Here is a 19,223-nt window from a genome sequence, read left to right on the forward strand (position 1 = left end):
GCGCGGTTAAGGCAGACGGCCCGCGACGGCGCTCGCTACGCCGCGGCGCCTCGGGAACCCGCGCCGCGCCGAGCGGGGATCGCCAGCAGCTTGGGGGAACTCAACAGGGAGCGAAAACGGGACGGGGACGACGACCGCGTCTCCCGCCGGCCTCCCGCGCCGCCCCGGCCGGTCGAGGGACCTTTCGCCAGGCTGCGTGCTGAAGCGCTCCCACGGGGCGATGCTTCGGGGTATTATTTGGATCTTGTTTTTTTTTTTTTTTTTCCCCTCCCTCTGCTTGTCCTAAGCTGGATATAAATAGGTAAACATTTCCCAGTTTGTCTGGGAATTAAAAAAGAAAAAAAAAGGGAGGGAAATGGCACCAAAAAAAAGGAAAGATAGATAAATAAATCCAACAAGATCGTTTAAATAAACGAAGGACCTCACCGCTTCCTGGACAGTTACTTGTAGGTGTAAAATTGCTGCAATTTGTTCTAATTTAAAATGGGGTACTTAAAAATACTCCGATTTCCCACTTCTCGAGACCCGTCGCCCTCCCTGGGGAGGAAGGGGAGGAAACGTCGAGTGGCAGATTTTCGCTTCCTTATGAGCCGCCCGCTCCGGGAGCGGGACGGACGCTCGGAGACGCTCGCGCTGCTTCTCCCTGCCGGCCCCGGTGGCGTGTCCTGCCTGGAYGGGGCGTATGGGCGCTTTTCGGGGCGCCCTGGAAGGAGGCGCGCGGGGCAGACGCCCGGGGCAGAGGCACCGCGGGAGCCCGCCCTGCGGATCCGGCTCGGAGCTGGCCGCGCGGGAGGGTTTCTCTGGTTTTATCGCCCTCGCCAGCGTGTTTCGATCCCAGCGGGGGAGTTTGAACCCGTCGGTACCTGGGGGGGACAGTGCAGCGCCGCGTTTGCTTGCGGAGGCAGCTCGGGCCGCCGTTGATACATGCATCTGCCGCAATTACGTTGAACTGCCTCCTCGTCTCATTTCTTATAGGCGCTGCTCTTCGTTTAACCCCTTCCGGGCCCGGTGCGGCGAGGGGGAGTTGGGGCTCGGCACCCGCGGGAGATCCCGCGCCCCRGTTTCTGCGGGCTGCGTGCATGGGCCGCGGCGCCAGCGCGGGCGCAAAGGTTGCTCGGCTGCGTGCAGCGCGCTGGGATGGCGTCGCGCCGTGCCTTATAGCTCGAGGCTCTAACCCTGGCCTTAAAAGATGTATTAACAGGCCAACCAAAATTATATGGGCTCCAAGAAATTCACCCCTCTAATTATTTTATTTGCTGCATATAGTAAATTCCACCTCTCCTTTTATAATCATCCAGTGTGTAATAACTTCAAAATAATTTCACTTAAAAATGACCAACATTTTCTAAGCAAAGCTGCACAGGGGAGTCAGAACAGGGAAATTATTTTTTGCTTGCATTGTACAAAGCAATCTTTGTTTAAATTGGTTGCAACACCTCCTGCTTCTGAAAGCTTTAGAAAACCCCAGGGCACGATTCTCAGCTGGGGTAAAATTGGCATAGTTGCTCTTGCTTTGGCTTTGGGGAAAAAAAAAATCACAATTGGAGAAGTAAGTGGGACGTGAGAAAGAGTGTATTTGCAAGGGACTGAACCAAAGAAAAAGGATGATGTAGTGGGTGGGGGCTGTCTGGAGAGCTAAGTTTCTCCTTGAAGGCTGCTTCCAGAAAGATGTCGGAGGCATTTCGGTGCTCTGGTTGGGCGCTACGAGCGGGTTGTGCCAGGTGCTGTACAAATAAATAACGGGTGAGGTTGCCCGGCTCGAGCCGCGTGGCGTGGCGGAGCCGTGCGGACGCGAGGAGCGGGCTGGTGYGGGGCAGAGGAGGCGACGGGATGCTCCAGAGGGGATCTCTGCAGGCACCGCGAGGATGCTCTCGAGCTTTGCTCCTTCTCGGAGGCGCCGGTTTGTGGGCCAGCAGCGAATTTGGCCCCCTCACCTCGCTTTACCTACTTGTACACTGGATGCRATGAGCTGGTGGGCAGAGGGCAAGCTGAGGGTGTAACACGTTCGCAGACGCTGTCGCTGGCGAGGATTCCCCCGGCACTGCGGAGACGGTATCTCCCAGGTTTATTCAGGCAATGTAACTTCACTTACGTCTGGCAAGATTTGAAAGCTCTAGAGCACAGCACACGGGGTTGTGTATTAAAAAAAAAAAAAAAAAAAAAAAAAGAAAGAAAGAAAGAAAGAAAAAAGAAAAAAGTCAATGCTAAAAGGAAAATTTCATTTCAGGGAAGACAACAGCTAAGGGACCAAAACTATCAAACAAAACCGCAAGATTGCATCAGATATCAGGACAGGACAAGTCTCGTTTCTCCCTCTCGAAAGGGCTTATCAGTGCGACCAATCACTTTAATGATGTGGCGGAGGGAGGAAGACGATTTGACTCAGAGTGAGATGAAATTTAGTTCCTAAGACCCTGCTCTTCCGCTGCCGGAGACCAGTCACCTGCTCAGAAATCAGCCAGAGATAAATCATATCCTGCAGCGGAAGGTGCTTAGACATGATTTTGCATTATTTTATCTTACTCTTTCCAGTGAATTTGTACATTGTAGTTAGAAAGAGGGAAGGAAAGACGGAGAAAGTGGCAAGCGGAGCCCAAGTGCCCGTCTTCAGCCCTGAATCATTGCGCCGAGGGCTCAGGCTCCGCCGAGCTTCCCCTCGCCTGGCTCTGCGGGTGCYGGCGCAGCCGAGCACGTTCCAAACCCGCGGGCTGGAGCGGGCGGCTCGGCAGCCCCGGGGCCAGGCTGTGCGGCCCCCGGGCCGTGCTTCGCAATCGTTACTACGTCCGCGCTGCTACCGAGAGGCCCTGCGGCCTCGAGTGCGTTAGCTGAAACGTGGCACGTTCCTCGCACGGGTCTGGACCCGGCTGACGGTCCTGCACGTCCTGGGTAGAGTCTCCTTAAGYAGTGTTACCCAAAGGAATTTGATGCGTTTGCCCTACTGGAACAGGTTCCTGTAGCTGGGAAAAACCAGCTGTACTGGTACCGCACGGGTCCCGTTTCAAGCTGTTAGATAGCAAGCATTAACTCACCGCCTGCTGCGAACTGGCACTCCTCCGCCGACGTACGTAGTGACAGCTAACGCGTGCATTTGGAAAGCTGATCTCAGGCCTGGCTGAGGCAACAGCAGCTGGATGGTCTCGAGGTCCGTCTCCTTCCTCCCGAGCACCCAGCTTTGAAATCTTTGACTCAGGGTTTTTATCTAATTCCATGAGAACTGGATCACAGCTCAAAATTGAATTTTACCTTCCTGGAAACAGGAGCAACCACRGAGAAGTCAGTGAGGCTAGTGATTTTTATGCTGGTTACCAAAGCTGCTGTATTTCCCACCAACGTACACTGATCTGCTAGTTTACGACACTCATTGGGTGAAACTTTCAAATCTTCAATCAAAATTTTTAAAAAAACTCCTAATTCATCCTGCAATCTCTGAGCCAGATTTTCAATGGTTTTTAAGCACTGAAAGGTGCAGGAAAGCACTTGTGGGGATTCTCAGCAGTGCCTCAGCAGGCTAAATGCTTAAACTCGGTGAAGTTTGCYCAGCCTGTTGCTGAGGATCCCACCAGGCATTTACCTGTGCTSCAAAGTGCTTAAATATCTTTGTGAATCGAGGAAGAGTCGGTTTCCCYGCTGAAACCCTGAGAATGAGGAGTCTGTGTCCTTCAGGGACCTGCGCCCAAGCTGCACCAAAAGATGAGTTTGGTGTTCCTCCTGATGCRAACGTGGGCCGTGGCTCTCGTATCCCAGGAGCTTTTGGAAGAGCAGCCCTCAATTTCTGTTTGAACATCTGCGTTAATGAAGGGCTTTGATTTCCTTCCAGAGGGATAAAGCTGTTGGGGCTGCTGGTGTGATAAAAGGCCACAAGTGCAGTCGGGTCCATCAGAAAGTGCCACATTTGCAACCCTCTGGTCGCAGGATGAATAGGCAGAGAGGCAGAGGCAAAACCAAGTGACTAACCCACAAGTGAGAGGAGATAAGGGGCTCGCAAGCCCAGCTAATCGATACCAGGCTGCCTATAACGAACATCTCTCCCACTGCTGGAGCTTCAGACAGTAAAAACCTACTGTAAATGCAACATATCTCCACGCTTCCTGCCAGCTGGCAGCAAGCCAGCGTATTTCCTTCAAAAAGAGGGATATTTATTTTCATCCTTTTAGAGGCAGCCAATTCATCTCAGACCACCACCAGCTAAAAAAGCTTTATAAATTAGCAACCTCTCTTTTAATTCACTCCCCCTCCCCCGTCAAATATTATTTTCCTTTCGTTGTTCGAGTTGGTGTAAATCCTGTGCCAGAACATGCGAGCCGAGGCGCATTGCGACACACTCCCCTTTCTCTCAAAGCTGGAGAAAGACAGTAGCGGTAGTGTCTCACGAAAACCAGAGGAAACCAAAGCAAAGACTCGCCGTGACTGATTCTCTTTCCAAATGGCGTAAGCAGGCCAACTTCAAACATGTGAATAATGAGTTATCTGTGCTTGACTTTGTTCGGCAGCAGAAGGGACGGTTCCCGCGAACGTTTTCCTCCTTTCCTTTTGCTCCCTCCTGTGAACTTCTGGGCTTGACTTTTAGAAGTTGGATGAAGTAGCACTGGCACTTGCTGGTCGCTGTTGCTCTCTGGAGGAGCTCGGTGGAGATCTCCATCTTCCTCTGCGGAGATGTCCGGTTTGAGTCGCTTCCAGCCACTGACGCTGCGGGCAGCCCAGTTCCCGTTCCTGCGCCATCCTTCCCTCCCCTCTTTTGGTGGTCGTGGGGCTCTCCACCAAATTCCTGTTGGCTGGATTTTTTCCCGTGCTGAGTCTTGAGCCAGAGATGGGTTTCCAGGGGAAATTTGAGGGATGTTCAGCCATGTTTTGCGTTATAGGTGTGCCTAAGATAAAAAATGCCCAAGCATCTGTTCGAAGTGACAGGCCTGATGTTCCCATAACACGAGCACTTCACATGTGGCTTCATTCTGGAGCGCATGCTGGGACTTGATAGTCTAGCCGAGGCTCAGACTGGGAACAAATTCAACCCTCTGTAGAGGACTGGTATGTCTCTCTGAAGTATGTATTTTGAGAGCTACATGAATGATTTGAAAGGTTTGTTTTGTGTGTTGAGCTGAAGTTTTGTTCACTGCTGATTGCTTTCTTGTGGTCCGTTCTCATGGACGTGTATAGGCGAAGCCGTTCGGTTGTGTGCAGCATGGACGCACAGATTGCTCCTGGTTAGCTACTTCCTCTGCTAARCTGTGCAGGGGTTTGCTATTAATATTTGAGCAGTGCCTTGGGGGAGGGATGGGAGGAGCTCGCCTCCGTTGCTGGAGCCACACTTTAAAGGTGGATGCATGGGGTGCTGTGCAGCAGCTGGTGGCTTGGCTCAAGCTGCTGCTGCAGCACGTTAAAGCAGAGGCGCTTTCCCCAGACTGTGCTACCGTCTCCTCCTCAGCGGAGCGAAGGAAATGATCTGCAAATGTGTGTGTTAATGAACATCCCCCCAGAGCTGAACTGCTCTGAGTTTCCTTCGCTCCAGCTTGCTGCCAGGATTTCGCAGCAAGACGCCTAGGGAGGGCCAAGCCACTTCCCACCATCTGCTCTCCTTTCCTTTGGTAGCACGGGGCTGCGAGAAGGGGATTGGGGCGAACGTGATGCTCAGATCTGAACTTGCAGAGGGAGGAGGACACTGTGTGCAACTCCAACAGTAACTCCATCTGCAGTTAACCGTAGCTAAACCTGGGGACCAGGACCCCAAGCATCCCTGATGGTGGCAGGGTCTTGCAGATGGCCCCGGTCTCTGTACTGGGCTGAATGAAATCCGACAGTTCTATGCTTCTGGTATCATTCAAGCCATGAAGTTCCTAGAGCTCCTTTTCTGATCATACTTGCATTCTGCATCTTGATAATTTAGGGAAATAGGCAGCTCTTGCTGAATGCTGTGAACACCCCCACATTGCCTGGAAACCCCTTCCAGGTTCCCATTTYGGAGGCTATGTCAGGTTGTGCAGTGCTATCAGGAAGAGCAGGGTCTATTTGGTCTTTGAAAAGTTTGTCTTTAAATCGGGGCTTTGAGGGCCTGAGTTTCCTTGCTGCATACACTGTTTCGCTGTCTGCCTTCCAAGGAAACACCCAAAACTTCCAGTATGCTTCTTATTACTGGCCTAAAGTGTCAAATTCACATCACTTCTTCCAGCTGGGAAATGTTCAATGGGCTCGTTTGTTTGATATGCTGATACAGATCTTGTTGCTACGTCAGGATCTAAGGTGATCTGTCAATGTTTACATCATGTCATATTGAATATCAGTTAGCTGATTCGGAAACCTGATCTGTCTTTAAAACCCCTGTCTGTTGACAAGAACTGCCCAGGGTCAGTAGCTGCCGTCATTTTATAGTAGTAAAGACTGTCGTTTGCATAAATATTGAGCTGCAAGCGAATGCCAGCACAGTTGAAAATACAGCTGTGCTGACGAGGAGGGAAGAGGGCTGGGCGCAGAGCGAAACGCGGGAGGAAACCCAGCAGAAAGTCTCCAACGCAGTTGCAGGTTACACACACAAAGGTCACCCCCCAGAGTGATGAAGACTTCTCCGACTGATTTCTTGGGATGAGATCTTGAGCTGCTTGAAGTCAATTGAAAATCTGCCCACTGACTTTGGTAGGCTTTGAGTCAGTCCTTGGTTTGAGTTAGAAATCACCTTTCTTCTCTCTGCTGCTGTTCATCTGACAGCATTGGTTTCCTCTGCGTGACAGCTGTGGGTAGATGGGGAAAGGCCTGTAATGAAGTGAGCCGCTGTAGAAGTTCAAAAGCTCAGGTTGTTCTGATGAAAGAAACCCATTAATAGTGATTCTCTCTTGCGTGACAGTTTGACGTCCTTGGCCGTAAGTGACAGCCGGCAGGAAGTCCTGGTGAGACAGTGTGTACCCAACAGGCTTGGTAGTCCTTGGAGGTGGTGGGTTTTAACTCCTTCGCCTCCTTACTGGTGTGGCTTAGCGCTGTTTGGTGCCGCCTGAGCGGATGAAGTTACGGCACTGCCTGATTCAATCGGACAGGGAGAGCCGGGAAAGGTCCTCATTGCTCTGCTCTGAGCTTTCCCTCCTGGGTGAGCCCCTGTGTTTGCCTTGACTTATATTTGTGTCTATTCTTCTACTTTCTTTTTATCAGGATAGTTTTAGCTTCTGGAGGGGTTGGCTAGTAGTTGCTGAGATTCCCCACAAACCAGCCCCTTTTAGGGGGTATAAGCGCAGGACTAGTGTTTACCTGAGACTCAAACCCCCCGGGGCCGTGCCCACGCTCAGAGAGCGCGGTGACCCAGCAGCCCCGGGACAGCCCGATGGAGCCACATGCAGCCCTCCATGGAGTTGCACAGTTGAATAATCTTTGAAAATATTATCAGCACAGAGATCACTTGATTTATTTTTCAGGATTTTCTCAGTCACATGCCAGCTCCTGCTGCAGGATGGGGTTTCAGCTGAGCTAAGGGAAGATAAATTAATTTATATTAAATTTCTGCAGGACTCRGTCTTTGAAGTCCTTTTGGCTTCTCCGCTAACCCCTGCCTGAGAAACTGGTTAAAGGAGTTAACCTATTTTTCACCTTGTGTGYTAAAATGTGTATTAAAATAATAAAATGTGGGCCAAAACAAGACACCTCACTGCACAYACTTCGCCCTTTGGGGAAAGAGCAAGTATCGTGTAACAGACTTTGCTCACCTCTCTGAAGGCCCTCAGATAACGCAAAGATGCCCGAGGTCTAGGGACATGCAGAGATTAGAAGAAGTCTTTTATGGCGTTGATTTGAGGTTTCCTCAGTTTACTTCACGCAGGASGGAAAATGCTTTTTTAGAATATCGCTGAGTCTTGCTTTCTGCTGAGAATCCTTTCTTACTGAGTTTTGCTCTCTGGCATCTGCCCGTTTTAGCTCTGTTGGGGGTTTTACCTAGGCAGGTCCTATCTGGAGGAGATGGTGCAGCTCACCTGGATGTGGAGCTCAGCGGGAAGCGCCAACGGCCCTCCAAGCCTGCGGCTGGGCTCGCTTTGCCACCGAGACCCGTGCAGAGCCACACGTCGGCAGGGAGCTCGGCCGGGCGTGCTAGAGCCTCCAGAGAGCAAATGCTCCCCCTTCCCGTCTGAGCTGCCGCCGTCTATATGGACAGCAACTGTGAGATTGCAAGACAGCAGGCACCAGATTTAAGGAGGGGGAAGTTGGGGGACTTTCTGTGCTTTTGCTATAAATTGACACCAAGCTCAAGCGAGCGGCACGGCTTGGGGGGCGGGAAGGAGGATGTGCAGAAGAGGCAGCTCCGCTCTGCACCCRTCAGGTTTTCACGGCATCCTTTTTTGAAAGCCACTGAGAGTCGAATTTGGGGCTGTACGGTAGGATCTGACATCAGCTGCAGGAGGGCTGCTGGCCAGCTCCTCTGCCGCCTCCGTGCCGTGCCCGCACACCACCAACGCGTTGGCCGCTTCGCGAAGGTCTGGCGGTGGCGTGTGGCGGGCTGGCGCGGCAGGTGAAGAGCGAGGGGGATCCAAGGGCTGAGTTCGGCCCCGGTGTCAAGCCGAAGCAGCCCCGGCTTCCCTGGAGGCCCTCCAGCTTTGTGCGGGTGTAACTGAGACTGGAAGTCGGCCCAGAGAGAGTGAAGCCGTTCAGCGATGATTAATATAGTACAATGCGAAAGTTATGCATCGAGCGTATTTCATGTGCCTCTCGCCCCAGGCCAATTAGCATGAATTTAATAATTATTGCCCTCATCCAGCAGCTGCTACCCAAGGAGCTGGGAGCGCTCGATGAACGCTCGTTAGCTGCGGCCCTGCCTCGGGGAGGAGGTGAGCAGTCTGCCCGTTTTACAGCAAAAGAGGAACAGAAAGAAGCAAAGCGGCACAGCGGAGGCGCGCTCCCGGCGGCCGGGGCAGCCTGCTCCCGTCGCTCCTTGTCTGCCTTTCTGTGGCTCCCCAGGGCTCCAGCCCCATTGCGGGGGTCGCAAAGTGGGATAGCGGCCCGAGGGAGCAACAATTTTGTCTTCCATGTGCTTTGCCAAAAGAATAGAAAAGATTTTAAACTCAACATTTCTTTGCTCGTTCCCCAGTCACTGAATCGCTGTACAGGACGACGGGGTTTTTCCCAGCTTGCCTGTGTTTTCCCTTCTCGTTTGGGGTGAATGCGGGGCGGTGTGAGCTGCTGGCCTGGGCAAGGCGGATGCAATCCCTGATGCCAGCGCTTGGATCCTGCTGCTTGATCTGCTGTTCGCGGGATGATCTCGGGCCTCCGACGTGGGTCAGGCTAGCTGATTAGATATCAGACTTTCTTATCATGTTCCAGGGCACAGACAGAAGCTAGAAGACCAAACCAAGCCCTTCGCCGACCGCTATGGGGAGCTGGAACGCCTGCGGCAGTCCATGAGGGTCACCCCAACGACACCCAACCCTCGTGGGTCCCTCAGCACCCCCAGCCACTTCAGCTCTCAGGCACAAACTCCAATACAAGGTAACTGGGTGCTCCAGCCTGGCAACGTCCTCCCAAACCATGTATGGCCAGCTTGGCGGAGGTGAAGAGCCTCAAGGATGGGCCGGGAGGATTTTGGTTGGGTTTCATGTCCCTGGAAGCCTTTTGGCTCCCATTGAACAAGCAGATCCCAGAACCTGGCGGCTGAATCATAAACGCGAGCGATTTTGCTCCGTGCAGCATCTGATGTGGAGTCTCAGGAAAAACCGAGCAGCCGTTTCTGTAGGAATGCAAGGGAGATCTAAGCAAGGGAGATCTAAGCAAGGTATTTTAAATCCAGTAGCTTCTTTGACATGAACATACCCATGTAGATGGCATCAACCAGAAAGGGTGTGTTGCACTTTACATGCTAATCTGGAGGGTTTCTTATCTTGTTGCATTGTGTTTATGCCAAGTCGGGTGATCCATCACCTYACTCCAGCCTAGCAATTCCCCAAGCGTCTGCACACCTGCATGGGCGCACACGTGCGTGCTCACACACACACATGCAGGCTTTGCTATTCCCATATTTGTGATCAGCATAGCTGAGCCCTCAGGCGTTCCCCATGAAGCTGCATCATAGCTTGTTGCCRGGAAAGATAAACGAATTGCCGCTAGTCCTTGAGGTATTTACTTGAGAGAGACCCGTCTGCTCAGCCCTGTGCATCTGAATTTCATCCCCAAACTGGGCACTGCATTGGAAAATATCCAGGCACTTTGCAATCCTGGTTTCCTGGACTTCCCAGCTCTCCAAACACCACTCCGATGCGTTAAGAAAGCATTTCCTCCTGTCTATATGTCCACATGCTCCTTTCCTTTGCAATTTTAACCTTGTTGTTTGCCTTTGAAAATCAGAAGAGATGCTAACAGGACCGTAAGGGATGTAAATTAAGCTGACTGCACTTTGGGTTTTGGTGAAAAGATGGCCCTATCAGAAGGTTTGGGGCCTAAAATTTTCAAAAGCCCTTTTGTTGCATTTTCAAAAGTGATGCAGATGTTTGAAAACCTCGATGTCATTGGCAAAGAGGGTGTCTCAGGCACAAAAACATGTTTGAAAACGTTACCTGAACTGCAGAAGCTGCCCTGCTCCTCCCAACTCAAAATTACAGTGAAAGTTTAATTTATTTCTCATTGAAATGCAAATGTTTGTACTTTGAATTTTCATTTATATTAGTGCAGTTTATGAAAAGAACCCAAGCAGCTTGTGCAGGATTATTGTTTGATTTTCACTGAGAGAGAAAGAGTTTCATAGGCTCATCTAATTGGCTCTATATAAAAAAAAAAAAAACTTGGGGGGGGGGAGATGTATATTTTAAATTAGCATAGTCCCCTGTTGTGCCAGAAACTTGAACAGTGCCATTTGGAGCAAGTGCAAAGAATCAGGTGATGACACAGATTCAAAAAGAAAAATGAAACTGGCCCCACTTACCCTCCGTGCCAAATTCCAAAATGTCAAGTGACAGCAGGAAAGGAGACACACAGAACTAGCTGTTTGAAATATTGTTCCTGCGGAGTGGGTCCAAAGTATGGGGAGCATTGCAAAACATAATGGACCCTCTGCTCATGGCTACGTTGTTTTCAAGTTGGAGGAACTGCCTTAAAATTAGAGTTACCGTGGATTCATATTGGCCTAACTGGGAACAAAATGGGTTTAGTAATTTTAATCTCAGCTGTGTCCTTTTGACAAAACACTAACTATAACCAGTAATAATAATAAAAAAACACCCTTCTCGCGCGCACACACACAGCTTATTCACAAAGATCGTAATTTTTACCCGAGCAAGTGGAGCCTGGCCCATGCCAAGAATAACACAGGAGTTAACAGGCCTGTAATTCTCACGACTTGGCACATTCTTAGGTAACGCACATGAGAAGCCGATTAGCAAAAGCATAACGAGATATAGTTAGGAGGGAAAAATGGGGCAGGCTGGACTTCCTCCAGCCCCAGCTACCATTTACTTGAGTACTGCCCAAACCTGAGCCGTATTTAGCTTTCTCTAGGCACGGAGAGGCAGCCGGYGAGCAGGGCACCTCACGGCGAGCCCCTGTGGCCACGCAGTCGCGTGCCGGAGGTTGGTTGGTGGCCTCTGTTTGCATGAGCCCTTCCTACTCGCTCTTCTGGCAAACCCCACCAGTGGGCTCAGCAATAGCCTCAGCCCACTGGGGTGGGGTTCGGGCACCCCAAATCCTTCAGCAAGGCATGTGGAGTTTGTTCTTGGAAGCAGATAGGTGCACAGAAAGTAGAATTTATATTTGGGGGGGGGAAATACAGCATCAGTGTTGTTCGGAGATGTGTTTGCTCTGGCCCGGTCCTGTGGGATCCAGAGCAGCCGGAGGCTGAGCTCCTGCCTGGACACTCAGGACTCCAGCGCAGAGCTGAGCCTGTTCCTCTCCTTGCTTGYCAGCAGCAGACCATGTTACAGCCCCATGAAATGACGCCCTGCCCGAGCCGTGATCCTCCCGCCACGGGCGTCCAGCTTTGCCTCCCCTGGAAGGAAGGCCACGTGGCTGCAGTGGAGATCGCGGCAAGGACACGGGTGTATATGGGAGAAGGAGCTAGCCCTCAGCCATTTCCAGAAGACTTTCAGTAAAGCAGCCCCTGGAGGTTATAAATAGCTCCTGCGTAAAATGATCATCCTGAGGTTAAATGGTCTAAAACCAAAAACCTCCTGGTAAGAGAAAACCAATCGTTTCTGAAGGGCATGCCAGGAAACATGGGAGGAGAGTGTGCCCAGCACTGTGGCCACACGGATCAGATCCTGCTCTCACACTGGTTTCATGCTGCTGATTGTCAGTTTATTTTGGTGGCTTTGCTTTTACTTTACACCTTGGCAGATAAGAGAATCAATCCTTTCCCATCCCTTATGTAAATTAACTTAATCATCTAACTAGTCCTCTATAGAGTGGATTTCATTCTCATTTCCACTGCTTTTCAGGGAGAAAAAAGAGTCACTCTGTGATCACAGAGTGTAGCTATGATGAGAATCTGGCCTGGACAGGTAGCAGAGACGTGACCCTCGCATAGTGTAAGCCCATGCTGCTCCCTGGCTTCAGCAGAGCAGAGCTATTTGCCTCCATTGAGGATTTGGCTCAATACTTCTGCAGTGAGGTCTGGAAAATCTGAGGTTTTGAAATCCCAGCTCTTCCGTCTCTGCAGTGAGACACCAAGCTGTCATTAGGATGGCTTGAAATGGTTCCTTATTATGGGGCACATGAAGCCAGAGCCTTGCGTGCTTGCTTCATTTCAAGTTTTGCCTTTTAACTTAAAAAAAAAAAATCAAGGAGCTCTCAAAAGTGAAGCAAGATGTTAAAGGAACTTGCTCCTGCCTGCATTCAGCTGCTTGTTGGGGCCCCACTGCTGTGGGGAAGCGGGATGGTGACAAACATGTCCTCCCGCAGAGACCTGAGATTCTCCTGGCAGCCCCCTCCTTTACACATGACATTTTGCCTTGGCCCCTGCTTTTAGTCGTGGTTCACGCTGAACCATTTTATTCACATTGCAACAGAGTAGGACCGCCCACACAGCCGGCTCCTGTGTTCTAGCTTTGCGGTGGAAACATCTTCARCCACTCAAAAGCAATTGTGTGCATTGTCCAGCAACGTGCAGGGGCTTTGTGTACATGAGGACAATTGCAAAGTGATTTTAAATTTGATCTACTTAGTAGCAGAGCGAGTTGGTTTGATTAATGCACTTAACATCTCTTTATGCGCCTCTTTATAATGCTCTGGAGAAAGCAAATTCCCTTGACTTCACAGGGAGAACAGTAAAAGCTGGATCCTTTTGCAAACTCCGTCCTGCCTCTCCTAGCCTTAGTGTCTGCTAAACGGCTTTGAAAATGTTGTCCTTGCTGGTGAAGAGCTTTCAGATTGCCTGATCTGGAAACTACACAATTTTAACCAGCTTGATTTCCAATCCATTACTTAAAGACAGTGCAACATTTTTAATGTAGGCCAGGCATCAGCAGAATGCTTCACCATATGCATTTAAAGTAAAATCTCTTTCTCTTTTTCTTTTTAAATATACATTTTTAAAGTATTATGTTACTTTTAAGAAGCCTCTTGGCATAGGCAGCAAGTGCCCTATTGTTTCCGAAATGCAACGTGGCTGCTCTGAGGTTAAAATCTGAATTATGGGCCCAGCAAATACACTGAATTGCTGCTTCCTAATCCCTGTCCAGATCGACTTATGGTTTCTTTAAAATATCCGTTTCTTAATGGATAAAAACATTCTACCATGGGCAGAGACTAAATTGTTTCCAAAGGAAGCTAGGCCAGCATTAGTGGGAAGAAAACATATTGTGGGATTCAACTTCAGCCTCAAAGGAAGGAACACGCTTAAGATGGGTTTCCTGCCTCCTTTCAGGCTCTGAATGCTTCTGTGCCTATCTTTAAACTAGTCTTCTGCTCCTCTCAATTACATTTGCCCGCTGGACGATGGATGTCCCTTAAATTAATTTGCCATGTAATGGTCAAAGATGAAACATGAGCCAGTGCCGCACTGGAGCATCCCTGGGGAGCAAGTCCATGCACCAGGGACTGCTGCATTTGCCACTGATGTGCCACCTCCGTTTCCAGCCACAGTGCAGRGTGCTGCTGTCATACAAAACAGCAGGCAACAGCATGCAACAAGCCTGGCTCAATTTCTTTAATATGCCGTGGGATCGTTGCTGTACGAGCATCACGACTGCTGTGCAGGGCCCCTTTGCAGGAGGGCGCTGCTGCGAGCTGCAGCGCGAGGCCAGGCTGCTGGACTGTGCTGCAGATAAGGAGCTGCAGAGCAGGGCAGGAGCCGTATCTTGTATCGTCACCTCCCCCAGCAGCGCGGCCTGCTGCAGTGGGTTTCCCACGGCAGACTTGGCTTGGTCCAAACCTGCTCGGCAGGCAAGGTGGTCTAGCTGCAGGCTGGGTTGTAAATTCAGCTACTTCCTTTTATGTAGTCAGAGCTTGTTATTTTTTTTTTAACACCCTTTGAATACAGGTAAAGAGCAAAGCACAGGCAGGCCAGAGGGAGTGCCTGCAATCAAAGTACTGCTGCAGCTCCTCTTCCCGTTCAGCCCACCCACCCGCTCCAGTTAGCACCGTTAGTTTATTCATTAGCTTTGCAGGACAGGCGTTGGGGGGAGACAGATTGAGCCTGATGCACTGCGTGGCAGGCCAGTCCAGGGGGATGTGGGGTGAGAAAGGGCTCTGGGGATGGCAAGGGAAAGAGGGAGTCTGTCGCAGCAGAGGAAGCTGGAAGAAATGTGGCTTGTTTAGTCTAGCAAAAGGCAGGCTGGGGAGCGAAGCTGATTGCTCTGTATAAATACATCCAGGGGGTAAACATCAGGGAGGGAGAAGAGCTAATGTAAGCTTTGAGGGACAGCGTTGGCACAAGCGATGGGTCTGAACTGGTCCTGAATAAATGTGGACTGGCTGTTAGAAGTGGGGTCCTCCCCAGAAGGTTGAGACAGAGGGAAAAGCCTCCAAATGGCCCTTGAGGCGTTTGAAGAGGAGGTTATGATGTGGTGCATGATTTGCCAAGCCAGGAATAGCTGGGAATGTCCCTGGTTCGCTCTCTTACCTTCTGTAGTGTGGGGTCTGTTGCCCAGAGTATTTGGGATCTGATTGAAAGTGCTGGGAAGGGACCCGAGAGGGCAATGTTAAGTTTGTGGTGCTCATCTGAGAGTAGGTTTGGTGGCTGAGAGTATCTGCACAGAAGCATACATTATTTCAAGAGATTTAGAAAACCGAATAGCAAACATGCTCGGCAGTCTCGAGGTGGTRCCTTGCAGTCCTGTGAAAAGCTACATATGTGGTGGTGTGTTTTGGTTTGGGCTTTTTTTTTTTTTTTCAGACTCTGCAGAGGAAGTATTCGCACCCGGTTCGTGAGCTACTTATATCAGATATAGAACAATTGCTCCATGGGCGTGTAACAACGGATGCTGTTCACACCCTCATTTTTTTCAATCCCCCCCACCACCACCAAAAAATTTTTGCTCTATTTTTCACAGGGTGGGAGGAAGGGGACATTTTCTTTTTTAGTTGTCTCTGACTTGGAAACGAATGAACTTGTTCACATATGTGACAGAGCGTGAGAGCGTGCCTGCATGTGTGGGCGGGGAGGAGAGCAGCACCTTCTCCAGAGATGAGCTGTGTCTTTGGAGACTGAATGCATCTCCCGCACCTTCCCTTACTGAGCAAATTTGCTACATCTTTGGCCACCTGCCTCTTCTTGCTCCCCAGTGGAGTCATTATAATAATGGGAAGGAAGCAGAGAGGAAGAGAGGTCAGAAAAATGTTGAAAGACAACTTAGAGGTCCAAGCATCACAGAAACTAGAAGAGAAAAATGGCTGGAGGTATATATAAGGAGAGAATTTCTGTCCTTTGCTTCGTCTTGCACATGCATGAGTATTTTATACATAAGCGTAAAGTATCATTAGCGTTTACATTGCTGTCAATCATCATAGCATAGGACAGGAAGGGAGATTTCCCCCTGCCCCAGGCAAGACTTTGCATGACAATTTTGCAAGGCATGTATATGCATATAAATAAAACAGTGATATATGCTGAAGGTATTTATATGTTAGATATACTTGGAAAGGTCCACATTATCAAGTTCCCCTTAAATTTCCTTTATGCTTTCTATGTATCACTCACTGCGTACGTTTTTTTTTGTTGTGTAATACACATGCAGGCTCAGGTTTATTGCTGTTGACCTGAAGACACCCCTGCATGTTCCCCACATCGCCATCTCTGAATGGGGGATCACAGAGTAATATTAAGGGTGACATGGAATTGCTCAGATTCTGGGGACTGCATGTCCCCAGATAATCCTCTCCTCCTGCTGCACCCAGGCAGATCCTTAGTGCTGTGCTCTGAGCACGTGCCCTGAGTTAGTTKGTTGTTTAGCTGTCTCTCAGCCTTCTTCAAAAGCTGCAGCACTGATGAGGGGCTGACCTAGTTTTTGCTCTCTTCCACTATCCAGACAGAACAGACTTTTTTCCTGGGTTTGGAGACATGGCWAGCCCCAACTGCTTTGCTGGGCTGGACACTGAAGTGCTGTTCATCTTTAAAACCTTTCACAGGGCTATTTGAAGGGCAGATAAGTTCTTGGACAGGTAGCCAAAGTGACCACAGCATCCCAGCACAAGGACTCCTGGGATAGGCCCTCCAGCAGAAATGGGCAAGTGGGGAAGAAGCAGGGCTAGCTAATTTGGCAGATACTTTGCCCCAGGCACCCTCATGGGGTGCTCACCTTAAGTAAGGGTACAGATGTACCCAGCACGTGGAGCACTGTGGGACAAGCCCCAACTGCAACCAGAGGTGGCTCTGGCCTTGCTCCAGGAGGGCTTCCAGGGAACGCTGAGCAGAGCCACCAGCGCTGATGCTGGGAAGGCTCTGGRGACCTGTTCAGGCTGCACCAGGGAGCTCCTAGACCAGGCATGGTCTTAAGAGAGGATGCGGATCACACTCAGACAATCCTCCGCAGTTCGCTGGCCACGAACCAGTCTCCCCACCTTGGTGCTTGCGACCGACCCCCTCCTTCCCTGCCTGGCTCTCACCACAGACCTGCTACAGTCTTGCTGCTATCGCTACGCAGGCATTCAAATACAGCCCTTTTCATAGAATCACAGAATCAGTAAGGCTGGCAGGGACCTCTGAAGATCATCTAGTCCAACCTCCCCGCTCAGCAGGGTCACCTAGAGCATGTTAGACAGGGTTGCATCCAGGCAGGCCTTGAATATCTCCAGAGAAGGAGACTCCACAGCCTCTCTGGGCAACCTGTGCCAGTGCTCCGTCACTCTCACAGGGAAGAAATTCCCCCTCATGTTCGGGCGGAACTTCCTGTGCTTCAATTTCTGCCCATTGCCTCTTGTCCTGTCATGTGGGACAACTGAAAAGAGTTTGTCCCTGTCCCCTTGACACCCTTCCTTCAGGTACTTGAACACATTGATCAGGTCCCCCCTCAGCCTTCTCTTCCCCAGGCTAAAAAGCCTCTCGCAGYCGTTCCTCATAGGGAAGATGCTCCAGCCCTCTGATCATCTTTGTAGCCCTATGCTGGACTCTCTCCAGTAGCTCTGTATCTCTCTTGTCCTGGGGAGCGCAGAACTGGACACAGTACTCGAGATGAGGCCTCACCAGGGCTGAGTAGAGGGGCAGGATCACCTCCCTCGACCTGCTGGCAACAGTCTTCCTAATGCACCCCAGGATACCATTGGCTTTCTTGGCCACAAGGGCACATTGCTGGCTCAATTCATTTCATTTATCTCCCTGCCATCAAGTCGAGAAAAGGCCTATATTGTCTCTGAGGCTGGTGCAAAAATAAAGCTGCTGTCACTTGAGCCCAGTTGTTTTATCTGGAAGAGGGCTACAGGGCTTTGAAAGCCCGTTTCTCGGAGGCTCGGCAAGCGGGTGTGCAGGGGGACTCGAGGGTCCTCGAGAAGTGCAAATTGCAGCTGCACAATTAAATAATTGGGTGTGTCCTGGCCTACATGGTCCCCTGGGCAGCCCAGTCCAAACGAGGAGACAGTGGCATTACTAATCAGGGCTTTGACCTTTACATGGCTTTTATTTAATACACATTCCACACTTCCCCAAACTCCCATCCAAAACATTGACATTTCCGCTGATAGATTGGGTCAGATTTTGGAGTGGTTGGGGGACTCAATTCACTCTTACAATGGTTAAATTCTTACAGCTAAATGGGCTTATTCAGTTAGTGCAGCAGCTGGTGTGATTTCGAGAAGAAAATAAACATTTCCTTCAAATATTTTGATTGGCAACTGGACAACTGAAATACTCAAGCTCAGATTGCCAGGGTCCAAAAAAGCAAATGGGGGCTGGACAGCTAGTAAGCAAGGCAAACCGTAGTAAATTCTCCGAGGCAATGCTACCACACAGATGTGTGTTAGACGCGCTGGGCTCTGTGTGTGTTTGAGGAGACAATGAGATGTGATTTTAAAACGCATTGTCAGCTGCAATAGCAAAGGCAGCGTGGGGCCCGAGGGTACGGCTTCACTCGCTCCTATTTTCCTGGCATTTGCTTCGCATGTTGTTTGCTCCGGAGTGCTGCTTGATAGCTGGCTGAATGCGGCAGAGGGTTTCTTTGCTGTGGAATTAGGTGGTTATGGCGCACATTAATGCAGATGTTTTGTTTGGAATCGCTGGGGCCGTTGCGGAGCCCAGGAGGGTCTCTGCCCGGCAGGGAAGGCTGAGCCGGCCTCGTCGTTGTCGGGCAGCAAGAACTGATGCCCGAGGGCAGTGTGGCAGGGYAGGGGGATGGCACGGCTCCGACCCACCCGGAGGCTGAGGGTATTTGGTTTGCCGCAGAGTAACCTGCCAGCGCAGTGGTGTTACAGAGCTGTGGGAAGGTCCTGTGATCAGTGTTGTACACTCTCTGTGAGGGCATGGATGCTGCCGTGGGTGGAGGAGCGCAGCTCCACGGTGAGGGCAGCGAGATGGAGGAGGGCAGCCCTGTGTGAAGGCACCGGCAGGGAAGAGGGCAGCCCCATGGTGAGGGCACTGAAATGGAGGAGGACAGCCCCGCATGAGGGCACGGAAAGGGAGGCGGGCAGCCCCATGGTTAGGGCACTGAAATGGAGGAGGGCAGCCCCGCATGAGGGCACGGAGAGGGAGGCGGGCAGCCCCACGGTGAGGGCACTGAAATGGAGGAGGGCATCCCCATGGTGAGGGCGTCGAGCCGCAGAAGGGCCACCCTGTGCAAGGGCACGGAGATGGAGGCGGGCCGCGCCGTGCGAGGCCGCGGCAGCCACGGCCGGATCGCGGCAGCCCCTCC

At 50.9% G+C, this 19,223-nt stretch overlaps 1 protein-coding gene across 1 annotated transcript in view; it reads left to right on the top strand.

Moving 5' to 3' along the window:
- Window positions 1–19,223, top strand: part of RUNX3 (RUNX family transcription factor 3) — a 27,635-nt gene that overhangs the window by 5,438 nt on the left and 2,974 nt on the right. The window contains exon 3 of the mRNA XM_085305138.1: window positions 9,286–9,450. Coding sequence (XP_085161264.1) covers window positions 9,286–9,450 — 165 coding nt within the window. The remainder of the gene's footprint in view (window positions 1–9,285; window positions 9,451–19,223) is intronic.

The sequence above is a fragment of the Rhea americana genome, unplaced genomic scaffold (genome assembly GCF_003343005.1).
Source record: "Rhea americana isolate MKP2758 unplaced genomic scaffold, rheAme1 scaffold_215, whole genome shotgun sequence".
Taxonomy (NCBI): domain Eukaryota; kingdom Metazoa; phylum Chordata; class Aves; order Rheiformes; family Rheidae; genus Rhea; species Rhea americana.